Here is a 19697-nt window from a genome sequence, read left to right on the forward strand (position 1 = left end):
AGTGAGGATGAGTGTTCTTAATAGAAAAATGCTCTTTTCTCAAATAATTTCCAAACAGAATGAATCAAAAAGAAATAAAAAGGTCTCACCCTGACAGCATTTATGAAATCTGAAAGGGTGAAATCTTCTTTTCCATGAATAGTCCACCTGTCCCAGATTGTAAATGTTATTCCGTTTCTGTTATTAAAAAGAAAATGTTTAGGGTGTTTACTCTTGTTTCTCTTTAAATACAACAAAGCTCATTTTGTAGACAGTACTTATTTTTGTTAAAATTTAAAAATGAATGTAAGAGAGACGGTAAGGCTACTTCTTGAATGTTTTAAAATCTTTGTCTACTGACTTATGAAAAAAACTTATCAGAGCTAGGATTTTTCAGGAGAATTGAATGGAATGTTTTTTGTTTTTTCCCCAAAATCTCCAATTCTGAGTTAGAAGAGTCATTAGATGCCATTTAATTCATCATGTTCATTTTCTATTTTAAGAAACTAAGGTTCAGAGAATTAAATGATCTGCTCAAGATTACAAAGCTGGTTGGCAGAGAGCCTAGACTAAAATCCAAGATTATTGAACTTACTCTAGAGCTTTATATCATATATTGTATCTAGGTGGGGAAAATATGATTATTACATGTGAAATAATGAACAACCACACTTGCTCAACTGTGTCATATATAGGTTATATTGATGGAGATATCAAAGGAATGAAAGCTGTTTTCCTATTTAGCATTCCAAAGAATAAAAGAACAGTACAAAGTATATTTTATTTCCTTCTAAAATAGAAAAAGGTAAAGTTCAACTATATTTTACATTGGTTCAATTATATTTTAAAATATAGAAAACATTTTATTTTTTAACCATCTGCTTGTTGCTTACCTGATTTCAATTTTTTTAACTTCAGCTGTCTCAGTAAACACTATAATTGGAATGGCTAAATTAAGGAAACAATTTCTGTAGGCTTCAAATGGAAGGCCACCAGCAATTTTGATCAACTCTAATGCAACCTGCATATAAGAAAAACACCCTATTAAATATTAGGCAATATTTAATTTATAATATACTGTGATACCTTTTAAAAAATTATTATTATTATTATTATTTTTTGGATACCTCTTACTTGGCATTTTTCTCATATGTTACCTTAGGCATTTCTCAGAAAAGGAAAACACCCCATAAGTTAATTCTTAAATTATAAGGCTTTTAGAATGGTGAGTATTCATTTAATCTTTCCCAGGGGCCAGAGCCATCATGCTACTTCCTTCTACATGTAACACAGGTGTACACTACCATACTTTCTTTCTTTTTTGATAACAGCTTTTTATTTTCAAAACATATGCATAGATCATTTTCAACAAAATGCAAAGCCTTGTGCTCCAAATTTTTTCCCTCTCTTGGCTCAACCTCCCCGCCTCCCACAGCAAGTAACCTAATATGTGTTAAACTTGTACAATTCTTCTATTCATATTTCCACCATTATCATAGTACACAAGAAAAATCAGATCAAAAAGAAAAAAAAAACCCAAGCAAACAGCTACAAAAAAAGGGAGAAAATACTATGTTGTGATCCACATTCAGTTCCCACAGTCTTCCTTCTGGATACAGATGACTGCCATACTTTCTAACCCTCGCCGAGAACAATAATCCAATCAATTCCACTATTCCTAGAATCATCATCCTTTTCATCCCCCTGTACAAAACACTTCTCCTCAATCAGGTAATGAGTATTTCCTGCTTAGTCAGTATTGAAATCCTCTATCCAGGTACACTGCTTTACAGCACAGACTGCTTCATTTGCTTTTATTAGTATCCCTAGTTTTTACCACAGTGCCTGGCATACATCAAAGTTTTTAATAAATGCCTTTTCATAATTTATTTAAAATTTTTTTTCCTATAATGTCATCTACATTTTCTTCTATGTCCTAGTGGATATAAATTTTCATCTTAAGATGTTCATCTAAATCTATTTTCTTTCAAACAATTGTTTTTTTCCATTTTCTTAACACTCATCAGACAGAGAAACTTCCCCTCAGTGGTTTATGTCTTGGGGTGTATTAACAATAATATTCACTAGTGTATACTCCTTCTACAACTTGCTTGTCTGTCCCACTGGTTTGCCTATTTTCTAATCAATGTCAAATAGTTTTGGTGTTATGCAAGACATACATGGAATTACAATTGAGGATTGAACCATTTTTCAACAATTAGGTGGTCAAAGCTTTAAACAGTTCTCAAAAGAATACTACAAACTATTAACTACACAAAACATTGCTTCAAATTACTACTAAGAGATATACAGATTAAAACTGAGTAGGGTAGTTACCAATTGTCAAAGATTACAAAAGAAGGAAAAAGTCCATTTTGGATAGGCCACAAGAGGATAACCACAGTGGTGTGCTACTGGGAAGAGGTGAAAATTGATCTCTTGTTTTTTGATGGCTTATAAATCTGTAATAAAATATACTAAGTAGGCTCTAACTGCCTCAAGAAATTTCTTTTTCTCCTCTAATTTTCTAGTTATGTCTTGTAAATAACTGAAGATGGTTCAAAAGTGTTGGTTTTTTCCAAAGTTTCCGTATCACATCCAATCCCCTTATTTAGAGCAGAGTACCTTACTTTATTTTTATTTTGTTTTTCAAGGCAACTGGGGTTAAGTGACTTGCCCAGAGTCACACAGCTAGGAAGTGTTAAGTGTCTGAGGTTGGATTTGAACTTAGGTCCTCCTGATGTCAGGGCTGGTGCTTTATCCACTGCGCCATCTAGCTGCCCTGAATATCTTTCTTTATGCCAAGAAAACAGCGATCATTTGTTTTAAACTGAGGTGCTGATCTTTCTAAGCAAGCTTATCAGTTCTGAAGGGTTCAATGAGAGTTTCTATTAAGCTTTTTCATATTTAAACAGCCATCTTAGGCTTTCTCTTGAATCTAGATTCACATCATCAGCAATCAAGATCATCTTAAAAATCGCAAGAACAACATCTTCTAGTCACTCAGGTTTATAACCTCAGGGCTATTTTTAATGTTTCACTCTCATGCACTGCATCTTTATCAACAAAATTAATTACAAATAAAGGCTTTTTTTTTTTTTTTAAAGGAAAACATTTATCATTCTGCTATAGAGTTGTGACTAGATCAGTTATTATAATGAAGTATTTTCTACCATTCTAATATATTTCTACACTTCCAAAGTGACATGAAAACTGCTGAGATGTTTTCAGTCATAATTTAAATTTTACAATAAATAAGATCAATAGTCATTCTTCCTAAAAATATAAAAAGTCACAATCAGAAAGATTTTCATTCAGAGGGTCAAGACACTCACCAAACCAGACACTGCAGCAGTGGATGTTGCTATAGCAGGGATTATTTTCCCAGCAATGCGTTTTGTTTTTAGTCGGTCAGCTGGTTCAATATTATACATCTTGGCTCGAAGATTGGAAGCTGCAGTGATAAAATCTATGTGCCCATTACTATCATCATCTTTTTCAAATGAAAGCACCACCATTTGAAGATCATCTGAAAAAGTAAACGGGGGAAAAAAAGCTTGATCTAGAAGTTGCTATTTTATCATTATTTTTTAACAATAGCCTTTTATTTTTCAAAATACAGGCAAAAATAGCTTTTAACATTTACCTTAGCAAAATCTTATGTTTCTAATTTTTTTCCCCTCCTTCCCCTCCTCCCCTAGATAGCAAATAATCTAATATAGGTTAAATGTGCAATTCAAAAGTTCACATCTAAAAGCAACAAATATGACTGACATTATATTGGTTTTTTTAATCAAAGATTTGTTTTATAATTTAAGATGATTTAAGAAAACATGACAAGATGGGAGATATGTCTGGAACTGTAGTTACTAAAAAGTACAAGGGCTAAGTTTTATGTGTTGGCATGAGCAAATAATATCTATTAAATATCTAATACTAAATATCTATTAAAAACAAACAACAAACTTATAAGGAATTCCTCATGAGGAAACTTTCTCTACCAGTGTACACTGGCACCTTCTCTGCAATTTGTATTTTTGAAGTTGCCTGGGGAAGTGGGAGATGAAGATTCAGGTGCACTATTTTGAATACGACTGAAATCCAAGTTCAAGACTTTCAAACTAGCTCTGTAGTAACTGGGCCATGATGTCTCTAATCTAAATACAATGAAATAAACATAAATCGCTCTATAAACATGCAGAATTTAAGCAAGGAGAATGAATGAGTACAATTTAGATACATTTCTTAAAGAGATTTATTACTTATCAAATAGTTCAAAGTCAATAAGAAAAGACTGCAAATGGTCTAAAAATGTGGTTTCTCCTATATGCATTAACTAGAGGACTTTTTAATATCAAGACTGAATCAGTACTAGGTAAGAAACTTCATACTTTAATAAGCTGACAAAAGTACCTTCCTTACAAGTATGTTAAGATAGCGTTTATTTTATTATCCTTGTTTTATAGATGAGGAATTTAAAGTTAAGTAATTTGTTCATGATGACTTAATTACTATATTTAGGAGCTGCTTCCACTGCAAAAAATTATTTATTTAAAAAAAAAAAATCACCAGAGATAAACAAATGGTCTTACTGTAGTCTACAACAGATGATTCATAAGAAAGTCAGAATATCATCTCAAGGATTCTGACTTTCCTATGTAATAGATCGCTGTTGATCAAGTTTGTACTTTTACCAGAGTTAACCTAAGGCATCTCTAGTAATAGTTCTAGACATATTTGTTTCTGAGGGAGACTGACTAAGGTGGAACCTAAAGTGATTCCAGTCACACCTTTTCATTAGTACTCTTTACCAGCTCATCAGGTAAAATATGTAAGAACACCGGGGATAGAAAATTGTTATATTAGTACATCAGAACTCCTCAAATTCCTCTGGCAGAAAGAGTGCTAGAATTATTGAATTCAGTTAAAATTTAAAAGTGAAAGAAAGATTTGTTATAATCCTTTGCTTGTTTTTGTTCAGTCATGTCCAATTCTTTGTGACCCTGGTTTGGAGTTCTCTTGGCAAAGATACTGAAGGGGTTTGCCATTTTCTTCTGCAGCACATTTTGCAGATGAGGAAACTGAGGCAACTAGATTAAATGACTTGCCTGGAGTCACACAGCTAGTATGTGTGTGATGCTAGATTTGAACCCAAGAAGATGAATCGTCCTGACTCTAGGCTTGGCAATTGATCCACCATACCATCTAGTTTGCCCAATCATCTTAATAATAGCTATTAAACTCACTTTATAAAATTCCATGTTTTTGTCTTTTGTGTAGATACAGTACTATTTAAAGAAAAAATCACAGTCAACATTGCTTTTGTAAAAATGGAGAGTCTCCTTACTTTTAGTAGCCTCACTGGATGATATGGCCTTTTCTAACTGGAAAACAGCATTTCTCTCATCTTCACTACTAACAGGAACATGGTCGGGTTTCCTTGCAGTTTCATCTGTTTGCACAACCTAAATTTATAAAAGAATCAGAACTACTTAATTTACTGCCATTATTTTCTTGATCTTAAATTGGCTCCCATAATACAAATGTTTTTTTTATTTATGTTAAAAAGATAAAACTATAGAGAGAAAAGAAAAATGGAGCCATTTTAGTATAAACCCATTCACTGCAATCAGTAATGTAAAATAAATATCTACATGTATTTTTAGAGAGAAGCAGGAGCAACTAGATCTGTCATTTTACTGATAAAGGGATTCCCTAAGGGAATTTTCCATCAAGATAGATAGATATCTGATCTGCTACTTATAGTGGAGTATATAGAGGTGAAGTTTCTTGCTTAGTCACACAGACCATGTGCAATAATGGAATTAGAATCCAGGTTTTTACTCTGAGGCCAAAGCTCTAAACAACATAAACTTCGGTGCCTCTTCTTTCATAATAAAAGGTAGCAAAATCCTTGGTAGGATCAGGTAGAATCCATAGAAACTCTTTATATGTCATAAGCTAGTTTAAGATCAGCCAATAAACAAATATTTATCTAAGTTGTGTGCTTAAAATAAACTTGCTCCTAAAACTTTTCTGACAATAGGCAGTGTCATCACAAGGAGAAGTTTAAGACTGGTTTGGAAAAAAGTGGGTTTGGATAGTACCATTAAACACAATGTGGGCAGACATTTTCTTGGTTTCTAGAGAGCAGGAGTAGGGCCACATAAGGCCTGTAAAATCATTTGCTAAGGCAACTACAGATGATGATGAGCTGAAACCCAGGTATACCAACCTCCCACTGCTTTGAATTCTATAAGCTGATAATTTTGTATGGCCTGCAAATGATGTTACAAATATTCAAATTGCCCTTGGCAGAAAAAATAGTTTGCCACTCCTGCTTTATAGGATAGGTTCCAGTTTCTCTTTGATGTTAGGGGTAGAAACAGTGGCTCTACATAACTTTTGACTCAATTTCAGAGCTTTCCATGGGTACTCTTTAGTCTATACATTCTGAAGCCACTGGGGATTTAATCAACAAGTATTTATTTACTCAAAATGTTTTAACAATAATTTAATTATTTGCAACTCATTTAGCATTTAGGACTATATCAATTTATTTCTTTTCTATATCCCTCCAAAAAGTCCTATGGAAAATAAGGTGAATGGCAGAAATTGGCAAAATGCACCTTTACAGGATAAGGTAACAGAATGTGAGTTTGTTTTCATTCAATACATATTTACTGTCTCCCTCTACACATTGCCATTTTTCTGGGTGCTTGAGGATATAAAGAAAAAGACTGCTCCTGTGGACCTTACAGATTACAAGATGGATAAAAATGCATCAAATTAACTGCAAAACAGATACAATGCAAAAAAAAAAAAAAAATTATCATATGAGATTATTTCTGGTTAGAGATCAAGGAAGGATAAATGGAAGAAATCCTAATAAGGAAAGACTGATGTTTTGTGAAATTTTTCAAAGGATGATACAGGAAAGCACATGCCAGAAAAAATTCAAATAATAAAACTGAATAATGAAAATATTTTAAAACATACCTTGTTTGAAGGTTTGAATTCTGGTATATCTAATTTGGAAAGTATATTGGAGAAAACTTCTACTGACAAGTCCTATTTTAAAGAAAAAAATTTCGATATATAACATCTCAAAATCTAGCTAAGTTGTGATAGAATTAATGCTGAAATTATCTCTGTATTCTAAGATTTTCCCAAACAAGACCAAAAAAGGACGAACAAACCAAATGCCAAACAAAAAAATCCTAGATCCAACAACACACCATCCATCTGAAACCAAAATGATTAGGTTCTGTTGCATCCATTTTAGATATTCAAATTTTACTTAAACAATCATTTCCCCATTATGCTACAATTCTCCAAATTGGAGATACATGTAAATTAGCTGATAATCTAATTTTGTAGAACATGCAACTGAAATTGAATAAGGTTGTTGAGTTTTTATGTCATTTAACTATTCATAAAAAGTACTCAGTTAATATCTTTTAGGAGCTTTTTTTCCCCCTCAAGAGGCCTATCAAACTAGGTATTGAATTTGCAGTTTTACTAAAATCTTAGACCTTTTTTCTGATGAGCTAGTATCTGTCTCCTTTCCATATGCTTTTGAAGTTGCCTTTCTGAATCTAAGATGTCAAACTTTATACTATGAAATCAATAAACTCATTTTTATTGGGTAGTATATTTTCACTGTTAAGTTTTAGAGTTAACAACTTGCTGATATGGAAGCCTGAGCAACAATGTTTCTTAAAAGAATGGAAAGCATTTCAATTGATTAAATTTTGATTTCTTTTTATCCCTCATTACTTCAAGAGCATCTTACCTTTTCTGTAAATGGGATACAGTATATTGTAGCAAATAGCTTTGCAGCAGTCTGTATGAAACTGAAGTGTCTGTTAAAAAGCAAACAAAAAGTAACAGATTAATGACAATATAATATAACAACTAATTTTGTTTCAGCTTAAAAGAATGTTCTATAACATCACCGACTTTTATATAATTAGGATATTTAATTTTTGTTATGGAATATTTTCCCCAAGTTTACAAGAATTGAGAGCCACAGGTGGAAATAAGACAACTATATATCTATTCTCTAAAACATCAACAAAACTTTAACATAGGATGCCTCTAAGTTTCAAAATCATAAGACTCTACTATGAAAACACTTTGACTTCATTAGTAATATTAATGGTGCCTAATGGAATGCCAAAGACAAAATTAAACAAGCATGCTTTTTATATAGCATTCTGTAAAGTGATGTTAATAAAAAAAGCTGAAGCATGTAATTGTAAAACTGAACTGGAATTGTAAAAAAGGCAAAGAAAACAATCATCTCACTTATGTAGATTTCTTATATAAAAAGGATTTAATCTTAATTCTTTTTACGTCTCCTAAATTAAGATGTTTCTTGCTCAGACAAACTATAATCCCAAATATTTTACTTAACATATACTTTTAAAAAGTCTATATTAGCCTTTAGAAAAAAAAATTTATATAACGGATACCAAATAGTATCAAACAGTCAAATAACTGTAATTTATCTATTACTTTCTATTTTCCTTTTCTCATCTTTCTCCCTTTACTAAATGGCAACCAATAAAGGAGGGAACATGTGTATAAAAATCATAGTTTTGAAACTAGATGAGCCTTTAATGTTATCTCTAGGTGAAAAAACTGAGGTTCAGACCAGTTCAGACCCAAGTCATCTTTGTATTACAATGTGGTAGATATCATCAGAATATCAAAGTAATCATGAAGGTAACTTTTATGCTACAAAAGATATATATTTTAGGGCACATATAAATTACAAAGAAATATGGAGCCAAAAGACATGGGGAAGCATTAAAAAGTTTTAGATAAGTCATGTGTAATAAAACTTAAAACTTTCTTAAAGTAAAATCAAGAATTTCCTAATAACTTAAAAGTAGAAGCCAAAATGTGCCTTCAATTTCTGAACCATGTCCAACACCAATAAAACAAACAAGTGAACCCACTTAATAATTTTCTTTTACAAACCAAAATCCTATGCTTCTAGCTTTACTGAACATAAAAATTATCACTGACTTTTCCTTTTTTGAATACTGCCTACATAATGATTTAAAAAAAAACAAACCTCCTTACCTGATAATCTTTTAAATTAATTTCAAATAAACTAGCCGTTATTTTTAAATGCAAAATATTTTTATGATAGCTTAAAAACCTAGTCTATTATTTCTATACAAGAAATTATCTGATAATCAATTAAAATTAATAAAGCTGAAAAATTCATAACCCTATTGCCAACCCAGTAATGACAATCTTCAAGACTATCAATTAGAGGAACATCAGTAATACATAAATAAAAAATAAATATTCTCTAGCAATTGGGAACTGCACATTCAGAAAACACATAACGCTATCTTATTTTCAGTCTAGTGCGTTTTATGTTCTAAAAAAAAGTTTTAAAATACTTTTATGATAATACTCATGATAAGAATAGAAGTTGGGTTAAATAACCTTTAGGTTATCTTCAAAGTTGAAGTCTAATTCTAGAATCCCATTTGGATCTCATAATAACTTGCAGCTGAAGAAACTGAGGTAGGGACATTAATTAAATGATGATTATATTATATATAGTTAAATACTGAAGTGTTAACTAAAGACAAGAACAATAAATTCTTATATAATTGACAATGTTTCAATGAAAGGATTGCCAATTAAATATTATGAAAAACTTTAACTGCACTTAAAATTCAAGATTTCACAATCTGTAACAACTTAGGAAATATTTTTTGTTAGTTGGTACAGCTAAAAAAATGTTCACACTGTGGTTCTCAATGCACTGTGATATATCTCTCTAAATGTGCAAAGATTGGTCTTCATTATGACAAATAAATTTGATATAAGGTCCATTCAGGAAATGCTTACAACTTGGTGGAACCTGTGATCCACAGGCATAAACTTCAAGAACCCAGGTTTAATCCCTTACCACTGTTGAGGTGAAGCAGAATTTAATTGAAGTAAAATGTTTACAAAGCATAGAAAAAAATGGGAATCTTTGCTCTCAAGTAATATAAAGTTTGGCCTATAGAAGAAACTACATCTGTTAACTGTGGTCTAATACTTACAAAGGATCGTTAAATTCAAACTTTATTGGAGAAGGTGGCCTCTTTGGGGACTGCCAAAACAAACCTAATAAAGACAAACGTAGTGAATTTTAATATAGGGAACCATTAAAACAAACAAACAAACAAACAAACAAACAAAAATAAAAACTAAAGTGTTCTCCAGATGTTTGGGTATACTTACTGCCATCTTTTAATCGTGTGTCCAGGGGAAAACAATGAAGAAGCTGAAGAGCCTGGAGCATGAGAGAAGGGAAAGGGAGAAGACAGTGAAAGAAAAACACAATTAACATTAAAAATAAGGTTGTTATAAAATTATTTTCTTAAATAGTGTTCTTAGTCCAGATACATAGCCCTAAGGTACAGTCTCTCTTTTTGACTTCGCTACTTCTTAATTGTTCTTCATTTTTACTGTGACATTTAATCCCTCCACCCTTCCCAATGATTGGCCAATTCAATTATATACACTCTTCTGTCTTAAACTCCTTGCATCTTTGTCCTGTCACTGCTTACATCTTACAAAGCCCCACTTCTGGGTTCTGCTACCCAACCTCCCATCTGAGTTCAGCCTAACACTGCTGGACTTTTCCCATGACCATGTGTCATGGGGCATGCTCTACCCTGGCATGCACCAATCCTTTTGTTTATTCCCTAGTTGATTTTTTTGCATTCCTCCAAACAGCTGTTCCAGATCTTCCCTTAAGTCCCAGACCTTATCCTCCCTTTCTTCTCTTAAGGAGATGACATCACCTAGCCAGTGACTGCAATCTTCCTTTCCTCTCCAATTCAAACACCAAATACCAGAATGGTTCTACCCCCTCCCCAATTTTTCTCTTGTCCTCTGAAAAAGCAGTGGCCTCTTTCCTAGTCTATTTGTGCTTTCTCTTTCCTAGAGCATATCTCTCTAAATTTTTTTTTTCTATTTTTAATGATCAATTTTTTTGGCTCTTTCCCTTCTGTCTACAAACACACTCAGATCTCTGTATCCTTAAAAAACCTTTAATAGACTCTACCCATCCCCTCAAGATATCATCCTAAAATTCCCTTACTGATAATCAAATGTCTAGAAAAAATATCTTATACTCATTGCATTCAATTATCAACCACTTGCAACCATCTGGGCTCTGACTCTTCTTCCTCATTTAAATGGTCTAAGATTAGCAACTGCTAGATCCAGTGATCTGTTCTCCATTCTCAAATGCTTGACCTTGCTTGTTGGTTTTGTTACTATCAGGTTTTTCTGAAAGGTAAAGTGGCCCCAGGACTGGAGCCAGAGGCCAGGGTTCAAATGCTGCCTCTGTTATGCACTAGCTGGCTAACCTCTCCATCAAATGAGGAAGATCATACTAGATGACCTCTGAGGTCCATTCCTAGTCAAGAGTCAGTAATTTCAGTGCCGATTTAAATAAAGCTTAGATCTGGTCGAGCATTTATCCAACACTTGTGGGTCCTAAAACACATACTTACCTTATGATTAAAATATTTTTCAAATTTCATTCTTGCTAATTCCACACAATGGGACCAATTTCTAGGTCTTCTACTAAGTGACTTAATAACCTGAAAGCAGCCTTCTAAACTCTCTCCAGACTGTATTCTCTAGAATGAGGGAAAAGTAGATATAAAAAAAAAAAAAAAGATAAAATATAAAATAGGAAAAAAAAAATGCAATTTTTAACTAAGCAAATGAAAAGTTCACATAAGGTATATGAAAATTATGGAATATTACTGTTCTGTAAGAAATGACCAACAGGATGATTTCAGAAAGGCCTGGAGAGACTTACACGAACTGATGCTAAGTGAAATGAGCAGGACCAGGAGATCATTATATACTTCAACAACAATACTAGATGATGACCAGTCCTGATGGATCAGGCCATCCTCAGCAACGAGATCAACCAAATCATTTCTAATGGAGCAGTAATGAACTGAACTAGCTATACCCAGAAAAAGAACTCTGGGAGATGACTAAAAACCATTACATTGAATTCCCAGTCCCTATATTTATGCACACCTGCATCTTTGATTTCCTTCACAAGCTAATTGTACAATAATTCAGAGTCTGATTCTTTTTGTACAGCAAAATAATTTTGGTCATGTATACTTATTGTGTATCTAAGTTATATTTTAATATATTTAACATCTACTGGTCATCCTGCCATTTAGGGGAGGGGGTGGGGGGGGGGTAAGAGGTGAAAAACTGGAACAAGAGGTTTGGCAATTGTTAATGCTGTAAAGTTACCCATGTATATATCCTGTAAATTAAAGGCTATTAAATAAAAAAAAAAAAAAAAAAAAAAAAAAAAGAAAAGTTCACATAAATTACAATGGTGAAGAATAGCATCACAGAATATTAGCTCTAGAAGGAACTTTTATAGATCATCTTGTGATGTGAAGATCATATGAAGATACCTTACTTCACATATAAGGAGGAGAAGGGAATAAAAGCATTTATATAGTGCCTATCATGTGCCAGGCCCTATGCTAAGTTCTACTTAGAAATATTATCTCATTTGATTCTCACAACCACCTTATGAAGTAGGTGCTACTATGATCTTATACAATTGAGGAGACTAAGACAAACAGAAGTTAAGTGACTTGCCCAATGTCACACATAAAGTGTTAGAATTGAATCTGAACTCAGGTATCCCTGGACTTCAGACCCAGAGTTCTTTCTACTGTGCAACCAATAGAGCCTCTAAGCCTCAGGAAAAACTATCCTCCCAGGTCTCCTTTTTCTCCTACAAATGAGCTTGGTTAGATAAAACTTTCAAGTTTCACCGCAGATCCCAAGTTTTATTCTCCCGAATTAAAACATATCAATTACTTCAGAATGATTATAGCACTAAGATGGATATGTGGAGCCTAAGTTCTAGGTTTGGGTCTTCTACTAACTAGTTAAGTGACTTCAGAGAAACCACATGGTTTCTCTAGACTTGTTTTCTCTCTGTAAAATGGTTGGATTAAGTGATTTCTAAAAAATCTTCCAGTTTGAACAATCTTTGTTCCATTAGTCTTTCTGCACAAAGTAATTCCTTTATAGCCCTTAGTACTAAGAAATATAGTTTATTTCTTTCTCACAAAATACTGGTAAAGATGTAGACCTTAGAGAGACCTTATGACTAGATGAAAAGAAGCAACCATTGACAGTGATTTCAGCAATTTTTCAGATGTTCTTATTTAATTCTCCATATTTTTTGCTTGAGTATTTGAAATTTTATTCTCATTATGCACTACACACCTCAAAAACTGTATAATAGTTTAATGATTTTTTTTTACACCAGAATTCAGAACCTTGTAACCCACATAGCATTTATAAATTGAAGATTAAGAATTTTAATTTCCATAATTCTCAAATTATAGTAGTAACAAGGGTTACTCTGTGAGGGAAACATTTAGATATAGCTTCTAAAATTTAAATCAATCCAAAGCACTATATTAACCCATTTAGAAATCATATTGATTCTTACCTGTAAAACCTCCTCTGCAGATGAATAAGTTTGCCAAAATTTGTTGAACAATGAAGGCTTGTGGGAAAATGAGCTTTCAAACTTCATATGGGGGAGGAAAAAGAAAAATTTTGAAAAGGACCATTTAGATAGTCTAAAATGCTTTCTTTTCCACAGAAAAATAAATATTTCTCCCCTCTCCCTTTTTTTGTATAAAGTAAGTTGGTTTATTTATGATTTTTGCAAGAAATGGATGATCCAACTAGGGCAGTCCCTGAATGGATCCGAGATTAAGGAACAAGCCTAACAAGCCTTTTCTTTTCCTTAAGTGCAAGGTTCCTCCTCCATCACCCCACTGGCTGATGACAATGTTACAGACTTCCTGGTCTTCCCATTGAATGGACAACAAAATATTTTAAAAAATAAGTATTTACCTTATCTCGTGCCCACTGAATAGTATGTTCAATAGCAGCTGGAAAAGATTTTAAAGTGCAAAATGGTATTTCTTCTTCTGGAGGATCTCGCTAAATTAAAAAATACAAAAGATTACATAATTGTTGAGGACAAATATTTGAATTTTCTTATTTTTCGAAATCACGTAACTCTGGCATCATATTTCAAATTGTAAAATAAGCAAAAGTTGAATGTCTTTTCCCTCTAATATAAAAAGTGGAAGATTATCCTAACTTCCTGCTACCTTATTTTGTTTTTATAATGAACTCCTTTCACATTAAATCTACATTATACACTTTACTACTGTTATGCTGCCCCTTATAAGATTGAACTTCTAACTAGTCAAGTCTCTAAGTAGACTGTAAACTCCTACACAGCAAATACTATATCTATCTTATCCATCTCAGTATGTAGCACACAAATGTGTCATAAATACTTGCCAACTTTCTATACTGCCTTTTCAATAAAATTAAGAAGTCAATTTTTTTAATTGCCAAGAGAGCTTTCATAAGGGCCAGGAAACGTAACAGAAATACTACTTGGTCTTACTGAAAAATGGAATGAAGATCTTCCAACCTTAATTTTTTTCTCTTTTTCTTAATAGGAAGTATATATTTTGCCTACTCTTCAAAAAGGAAAAACATTTAAAAATGAAAAATTTATTAATGTGCTCGTTATCATTTTATTGGATCAAAAGCTGGTCACTGTGTGAAATTTCTAAGATACACGAAAAGTTTCCAAAATCCGAGGAAGGTTGATAAATGGGAACAACATAATGTGGAAAAGATTAGCACAAGCAAAATGCTATTAAAATTATTTCCAAGATTCCAGGATATCATATTATGCCTTATTGCCATGTAACTTTTTTTTGTCCTACTAAAAATTTTCAAACCAGTGAGTTAGAACCTTCTTTGTGCATGAATACATTTCTGAGTTTATAATAGAAGTAAATAGGCAGAATACGTCATCTAAAATAAATTTCATGGAGAATTTTGCTAAATTACATCTTCTTAGGAAATGTAAAAATATATCAATAGTATCAATAACACAATAATTCAGAATGCTTACTTTATATCTTCAAAAAAAAAAACAAAAAACACCAACCAATTTCTATTTTCTGACTATCAAATGGATAGATGATATAAAGCTGGGAGGGAAAGCTAAAACATTTGAAGACAGATTCAGGATTCAAAAATGTCTTCAAAGACTGTGGAAAATGAACCAAATCTAACAAGGTAAAAGTTAATGACAATTATAAAAATAAAGTTCTACACTTGAGCTGAATGAAGTGCTTGAATATATGATAGGGATAATGTGATCAGGCAGTCACTTGTTGACAATGATGAGTTTTAGCTGATAACAAGTTCTATGTTCCTTGTATAGTTTCAAAGGGCAAAGTAGGCTAATGAGTAGAAGGAAGATTAATATGGGTAAAATACTCAGAAGACTTGCTGGAAAATGCATTAAAGGAAATGCTCAAAGAGACCCCTTTTACGGACTCAGACTAGGTAACTCCTAAGTTCTTTCTAAATGTGATTAAGTGTTCAAAACATAGGAAACAATGTTTTCCTTCATTCTTTTTATATGTCCATAAAAGTTAGCCCAGTATTAGTACAAATTGGCATGCAGACAGATTATGAAATGATTTATTTGAATTGTCCTTATTAGGTTAATTACCCTTCACATATTTCCAAAACAAAATGGTTTAAAGAAAAATAAAAGAGGACTGTATATAAAATTGTAAAACTCTATTATGTACAGCTTGTATTTTCTAAAAATAGGGCTAGATAGTGCAGTGAATCAAATGCGAGGGCTGGTGTCAGGAAGACTCATCTTCCTGAAATTAAATCTGATTTCAGACAGCTGTGGGATCCTGGGCAGGTTACTTAGCCCTGTTTGCCTCTGATTTTGCCTCTGATTTCTTAACTGTAAAATGAGTTGGAGAAGGAAATGATAAACCACTCCAGTATCTTTTCCAAGAAAATCCCAAATGGGGACAACAAAGAGCTGGACATGCCTGAAAACAATTGAACAACAATTTTCTAAAAGCATATGGTAAATTTGACATATTATTTTAAAAGCTGTTCTGATTACTTGCATCTCCTTATTAAATTCCATGCATTTAACATTCCATCCCATAAACAATTATAACACTTACATGGCTATTATAGGACTCAGTTAAGTGAGGTATAATAGCTTCAGTGTGTCCCTTGGTGCCCATTGTGCCAGAATCTAAGAGAGGACGTAGATTTGCTAAGCAACGGCTATTTGAAAAGAGAAAGAAACAAAATTGTTTAATAAAACACAAGCTAAGGAACAGTGTTTTTGTTACACAAGGCGGCTAAGAACCAGATATTATTAACTGTTTTCAAGTTGAAGATTTCTAAGATTTCTATGACACAGGCAATGTCATACCTCTTCCATGTTTAATTGCCTTTTTTCCTCCCTTAAACTTGATTAGTCTTAATACCCCTTCAAATGCAGTAAAAAACAAACAAAAAAACTTAAAAAACTTACTAGAAATAAAGAAAGCATTAAATACTAGAAAAAAAAATTATCACTTCCTAAGAACCCTTTTATATTACAACTGTGGCAGTTTTTTTTAAAAATTAAATTAAGATTGTACAATTAATTTCCTGGCTTCTTTGGTTAGGAGCTATGAGGCTTCTATAAGATACATAAAAATGTTTACTATGTAGGTTTTTTTTTTTAATTTTAAAAGTCATTACTCTTTTCTAATTATAAACAAATATAACTTGCCAGAAAATGTATATACACATATACAAACATTAGTAATTATTTTCTGGATCATCTCAGATAAAAGACACCCCAATATATGCAGTACTGGACTACAGAATATTTTAAAATTGGAGACCTGGAACTAGAGAGCTGTCAGAAATTGAGCCTATGAAAAAATGAATACTTTTGGTCCAAGTTTTGTTGTGCAGGCTCTCATGGTCACCTAAATAAAGGGATGGATCTCTGGTCCCTGAAAACTTACAGATAAACATTTTGTGGAATCCAGTCAGTTATAAAAATAGGCATTTATTGTTCTTAGAACAGGTACAATAAATAGTTAAGGGGTCTGTTTCACTTTTCTATCCTCTTTACACATTGCAATTCTCAAAGATTTCAAAACAAAAATCTGAAAGGAGAAATAGAAAATACCTCCTTTCTCCAACAACTACTATGTTATCTTTCTGGGAAATAAGAAAAACTAATGAAAATGTAATGCTGTAGATCTTCCCTAAATTAAAAAAAAAAAAAAAAAAGGAAAGCTAGAAAGCCATCTTTGTTGAAGTTTTCCTAGAGATCCATAGCATTCTCAATCTTAAGTCCCCAAAGATTCTGATTGTCCATAAAGAATAATCCTTCACAAATCTCACTTCAATATATAAATTTAAAATAATGGCTTATTGTTTCAATTCCAATATCAGATAATAATTTACCACAAAAATGAAAGACAAAAAAGAGAGATTGAAAGACAGAGATAGAGAGAATGCATGAGAGAAATTTATCTTCCACTCATTGTGAAAAATAGTAACACAAAACAAACTCTTGAAAGTGAGAAATGGGAATTATAAAGATAAAGGACTGTTAGGTGTCAAAGAATACAAAGGGGCATTTTCAAAAGAGAAAAGTCAAGCTATTAACAAGAATGACTACTTCCCATTTCCAATTCATTCTCAAAATAGCACTAAATTCAGTTATTAATATTCTGTACCTTATCACTCTGACACTTTGGCCACTTTTTCATATGAAGTTTATGTGCCAATGCTTAGTGGAAAGACAGAGATAAAGATCTAGATCTTCCAAAACCAAACCAAATCAACAGACATTCTTGATAACTGCATTGCAAAAGTGGATATAAAGAAGGATGGGGGAAACATTTTAGAAATTATGGTTCTGCATTAAAAAATGAGAGGGTCAAAGAATACTCATTATATTTCATTAAATATATTTTTTTAAAAGAATACTGGATGTGACAATAACATAAAAAATGAAATTGAAGGGCAGCTAGATGGTACAGTGGATAAGAGTGCCAGCCCTGAACTCAGAAAGACCTGAGTTCAAATCTGACATCAGACACTTAATACTTCCCAGCTGTGTGACCCTGGGCAAGTCATTTAATCCCAATTGCCAGAAAGAAAGAAAAAGAGAGAGAGAGAGAAAGAAAGAAAGAACCCGATTTTATCTGAAGAGATATGAAACTGATTATCAATGTGGGAATCATTTCTGAATCACCTGCAAGTGTATAGATATAATATGATACTGACTTATGAAAACAAAGATCAAGATCAGTACAAAATTAGAAGAAAGGCTAAAGATGAGATAGACATAGGATGCACTTAAAACTACTTTAATGTTATTGTAATTTACAATGTAAACAAATAAGCTTTTGATAGTAAAAAATTAGAAAATGGATAAAGGATAAAGCATTAACATAGATGATCAATTTCCCAAGATGATTTAAATATATAAAATAATTACAACAATGAAAAAGCCAAAAAAAAAACCCACCCCAAAACAAAACAAACAAACAAACAACAACAACAACAATAAAAACTCCTGAAATTGTAAGCAGCAAACACTTCATCACTTGGTCAAGTAAAAAGACAAAAGTCAGTTTAAAAAACTAACCCGCCCATAAAATACTTTGAAGAACAATGGTAGATTACAAAACAGGACTGCCTCAAAAAACAATCAAGGACATTTGAAGGGAAAAGCAAGACTATATAGAAAGTCTAATGACACTAATCATCAAGATATATAAGATTTCAAGATTTTTCCCTAGGCAATACAGCAGATAAGAGCATGGGTACTTGGAATCAAGAAGATAAGAATTCAAAGTTCTGATATATGAATGTAATGAAGTATTATTTTTCTATAAGAAACGATCAGCAGAGTGATTGCAGAAAGGCCTAGAGAGACTTATAGGAACTGATGCTAAGTGAATTGAGTAGAACCAAGAGAACATTGTAAACAGCAATAGCAATTATTATATGATGATCAATCCAGATGGACCTAAGTTCACTGCTTTCAACAATGAGGTACAAACAAACTCTTGAAAGTGAGAAATGGGAATTATAAAGATAAAGGATTGTTAGGTGTCAAAGAATACAAAGGGGCATTTTCAAAAGAGAAAAGTCAAGCTATTAACAATCATATAAAAACTTTCTAAATCACTAATAAGGTGAAATGCTCATTAAATAATTCTGAGGTTTCACCACACATATGATAAATGAATGCTCATTGTGGAAAAGGTTGTTGGAATCTTTACAAAGTGTTAAGCCATTGGAGTTGATTTAATCTTAGAAAGAGTTATTTTGGACCAGAACTTGAACTAGGTACTAAGTACAACTGATGGAAACAATGCTTGTGTTTACACCTTTAGAGAGCTCATAAGTATCTAAGAACTTAATGGAGTTCACATGTTTGGGAGATTTCAGAGAGCATGCTGGGAGATATCCCACAATCCCACTCTCAGAGAAGTAGCATAAATACAGTTCCAGTGAGCGACTCAAGAGAATTTCTCTGGAACATGGACAGGGCTCTGAGACAGAGCACTCTGGAAGAAAAGCCTACAAGCTCTATCTTCGAGTCAAGAGAGATCCATTCCATCTTTCAACATGGTGCTGGCTGGAGGCTGAAGAAAGCAGAGGCAGAAGCCAAGGACAAAGCTGCAAGATCTCTTGGAGCCAGGCAGAGAAATAGGCCTCAACTAACCGGGCTAATTTGGAAG

The 19697-nt window shown here is 32.7% G+C and overlaps 1 protein-coding gene across 2 annotated transcripts in view; it reads right to left on the reverse strand.

Moving 5' to 3' along the window:
- UBA6 (ubiquitin like modifier activating enzyme 6) overlaps positions 1-19697 on the reverse strand; it is a 66361-nt gene that overhangs the window by 5688 nt on the left and 40976 nt on the right. For both annotated transcript variants that reach the window (XM_031942747.1, XM_031942748.1), the window contains exons 20-31: positions 16113-16218; positions 13936-14025; positions 13523-13603; positions 11523-11651; positions 10240-10291; positions 10059-10122; positions 7775-7844; positions 6979-7050; positions 5327-5444; positions 3315-3508; positions 873-1000; positions 90-177 (exon numbers count right to left, since the gene is read on the reverse strand). In XM_031942747.1, the coding sequence (XP_031798607.1) occupies positions 90-177; positions 873-1000; positions 3315-3508; positions 5327-5444; positions 6979-7050; positions 7775-7844; positions 10059-10122; positions 10240-10291; positions 11523-11651; positions 13523-13603; positions 13936-14025; positions 16113-16218 (1192 nt within the window). The remainder of the gene's footprint in view (positions 1-89; positions 178-872; positions 1001-3314; positions 3509-5326; positions 5445-6978; positions 7051-7774; positions 7845-10058; positions 10123-10239; positions 10292-11522; positions 11652-13522; positions 13604-13935; positions 14026-16112; positions 16219-19697) is intronic.

This window comes from Sarcophilus harrisii, chromosome 6, assembly GCF_902635505.1.
Source record: "Sarcophilus harrisii chromosome 6, mSarHar1.11, whole genome shotgun sequence".
Lineage (NCBI taxonomy): Eukaryota > Metazoa > Chordata > Mammalia > Dasyuromorphia > Dasyuridae > Sarcophilus > Sarcophilus harrisii.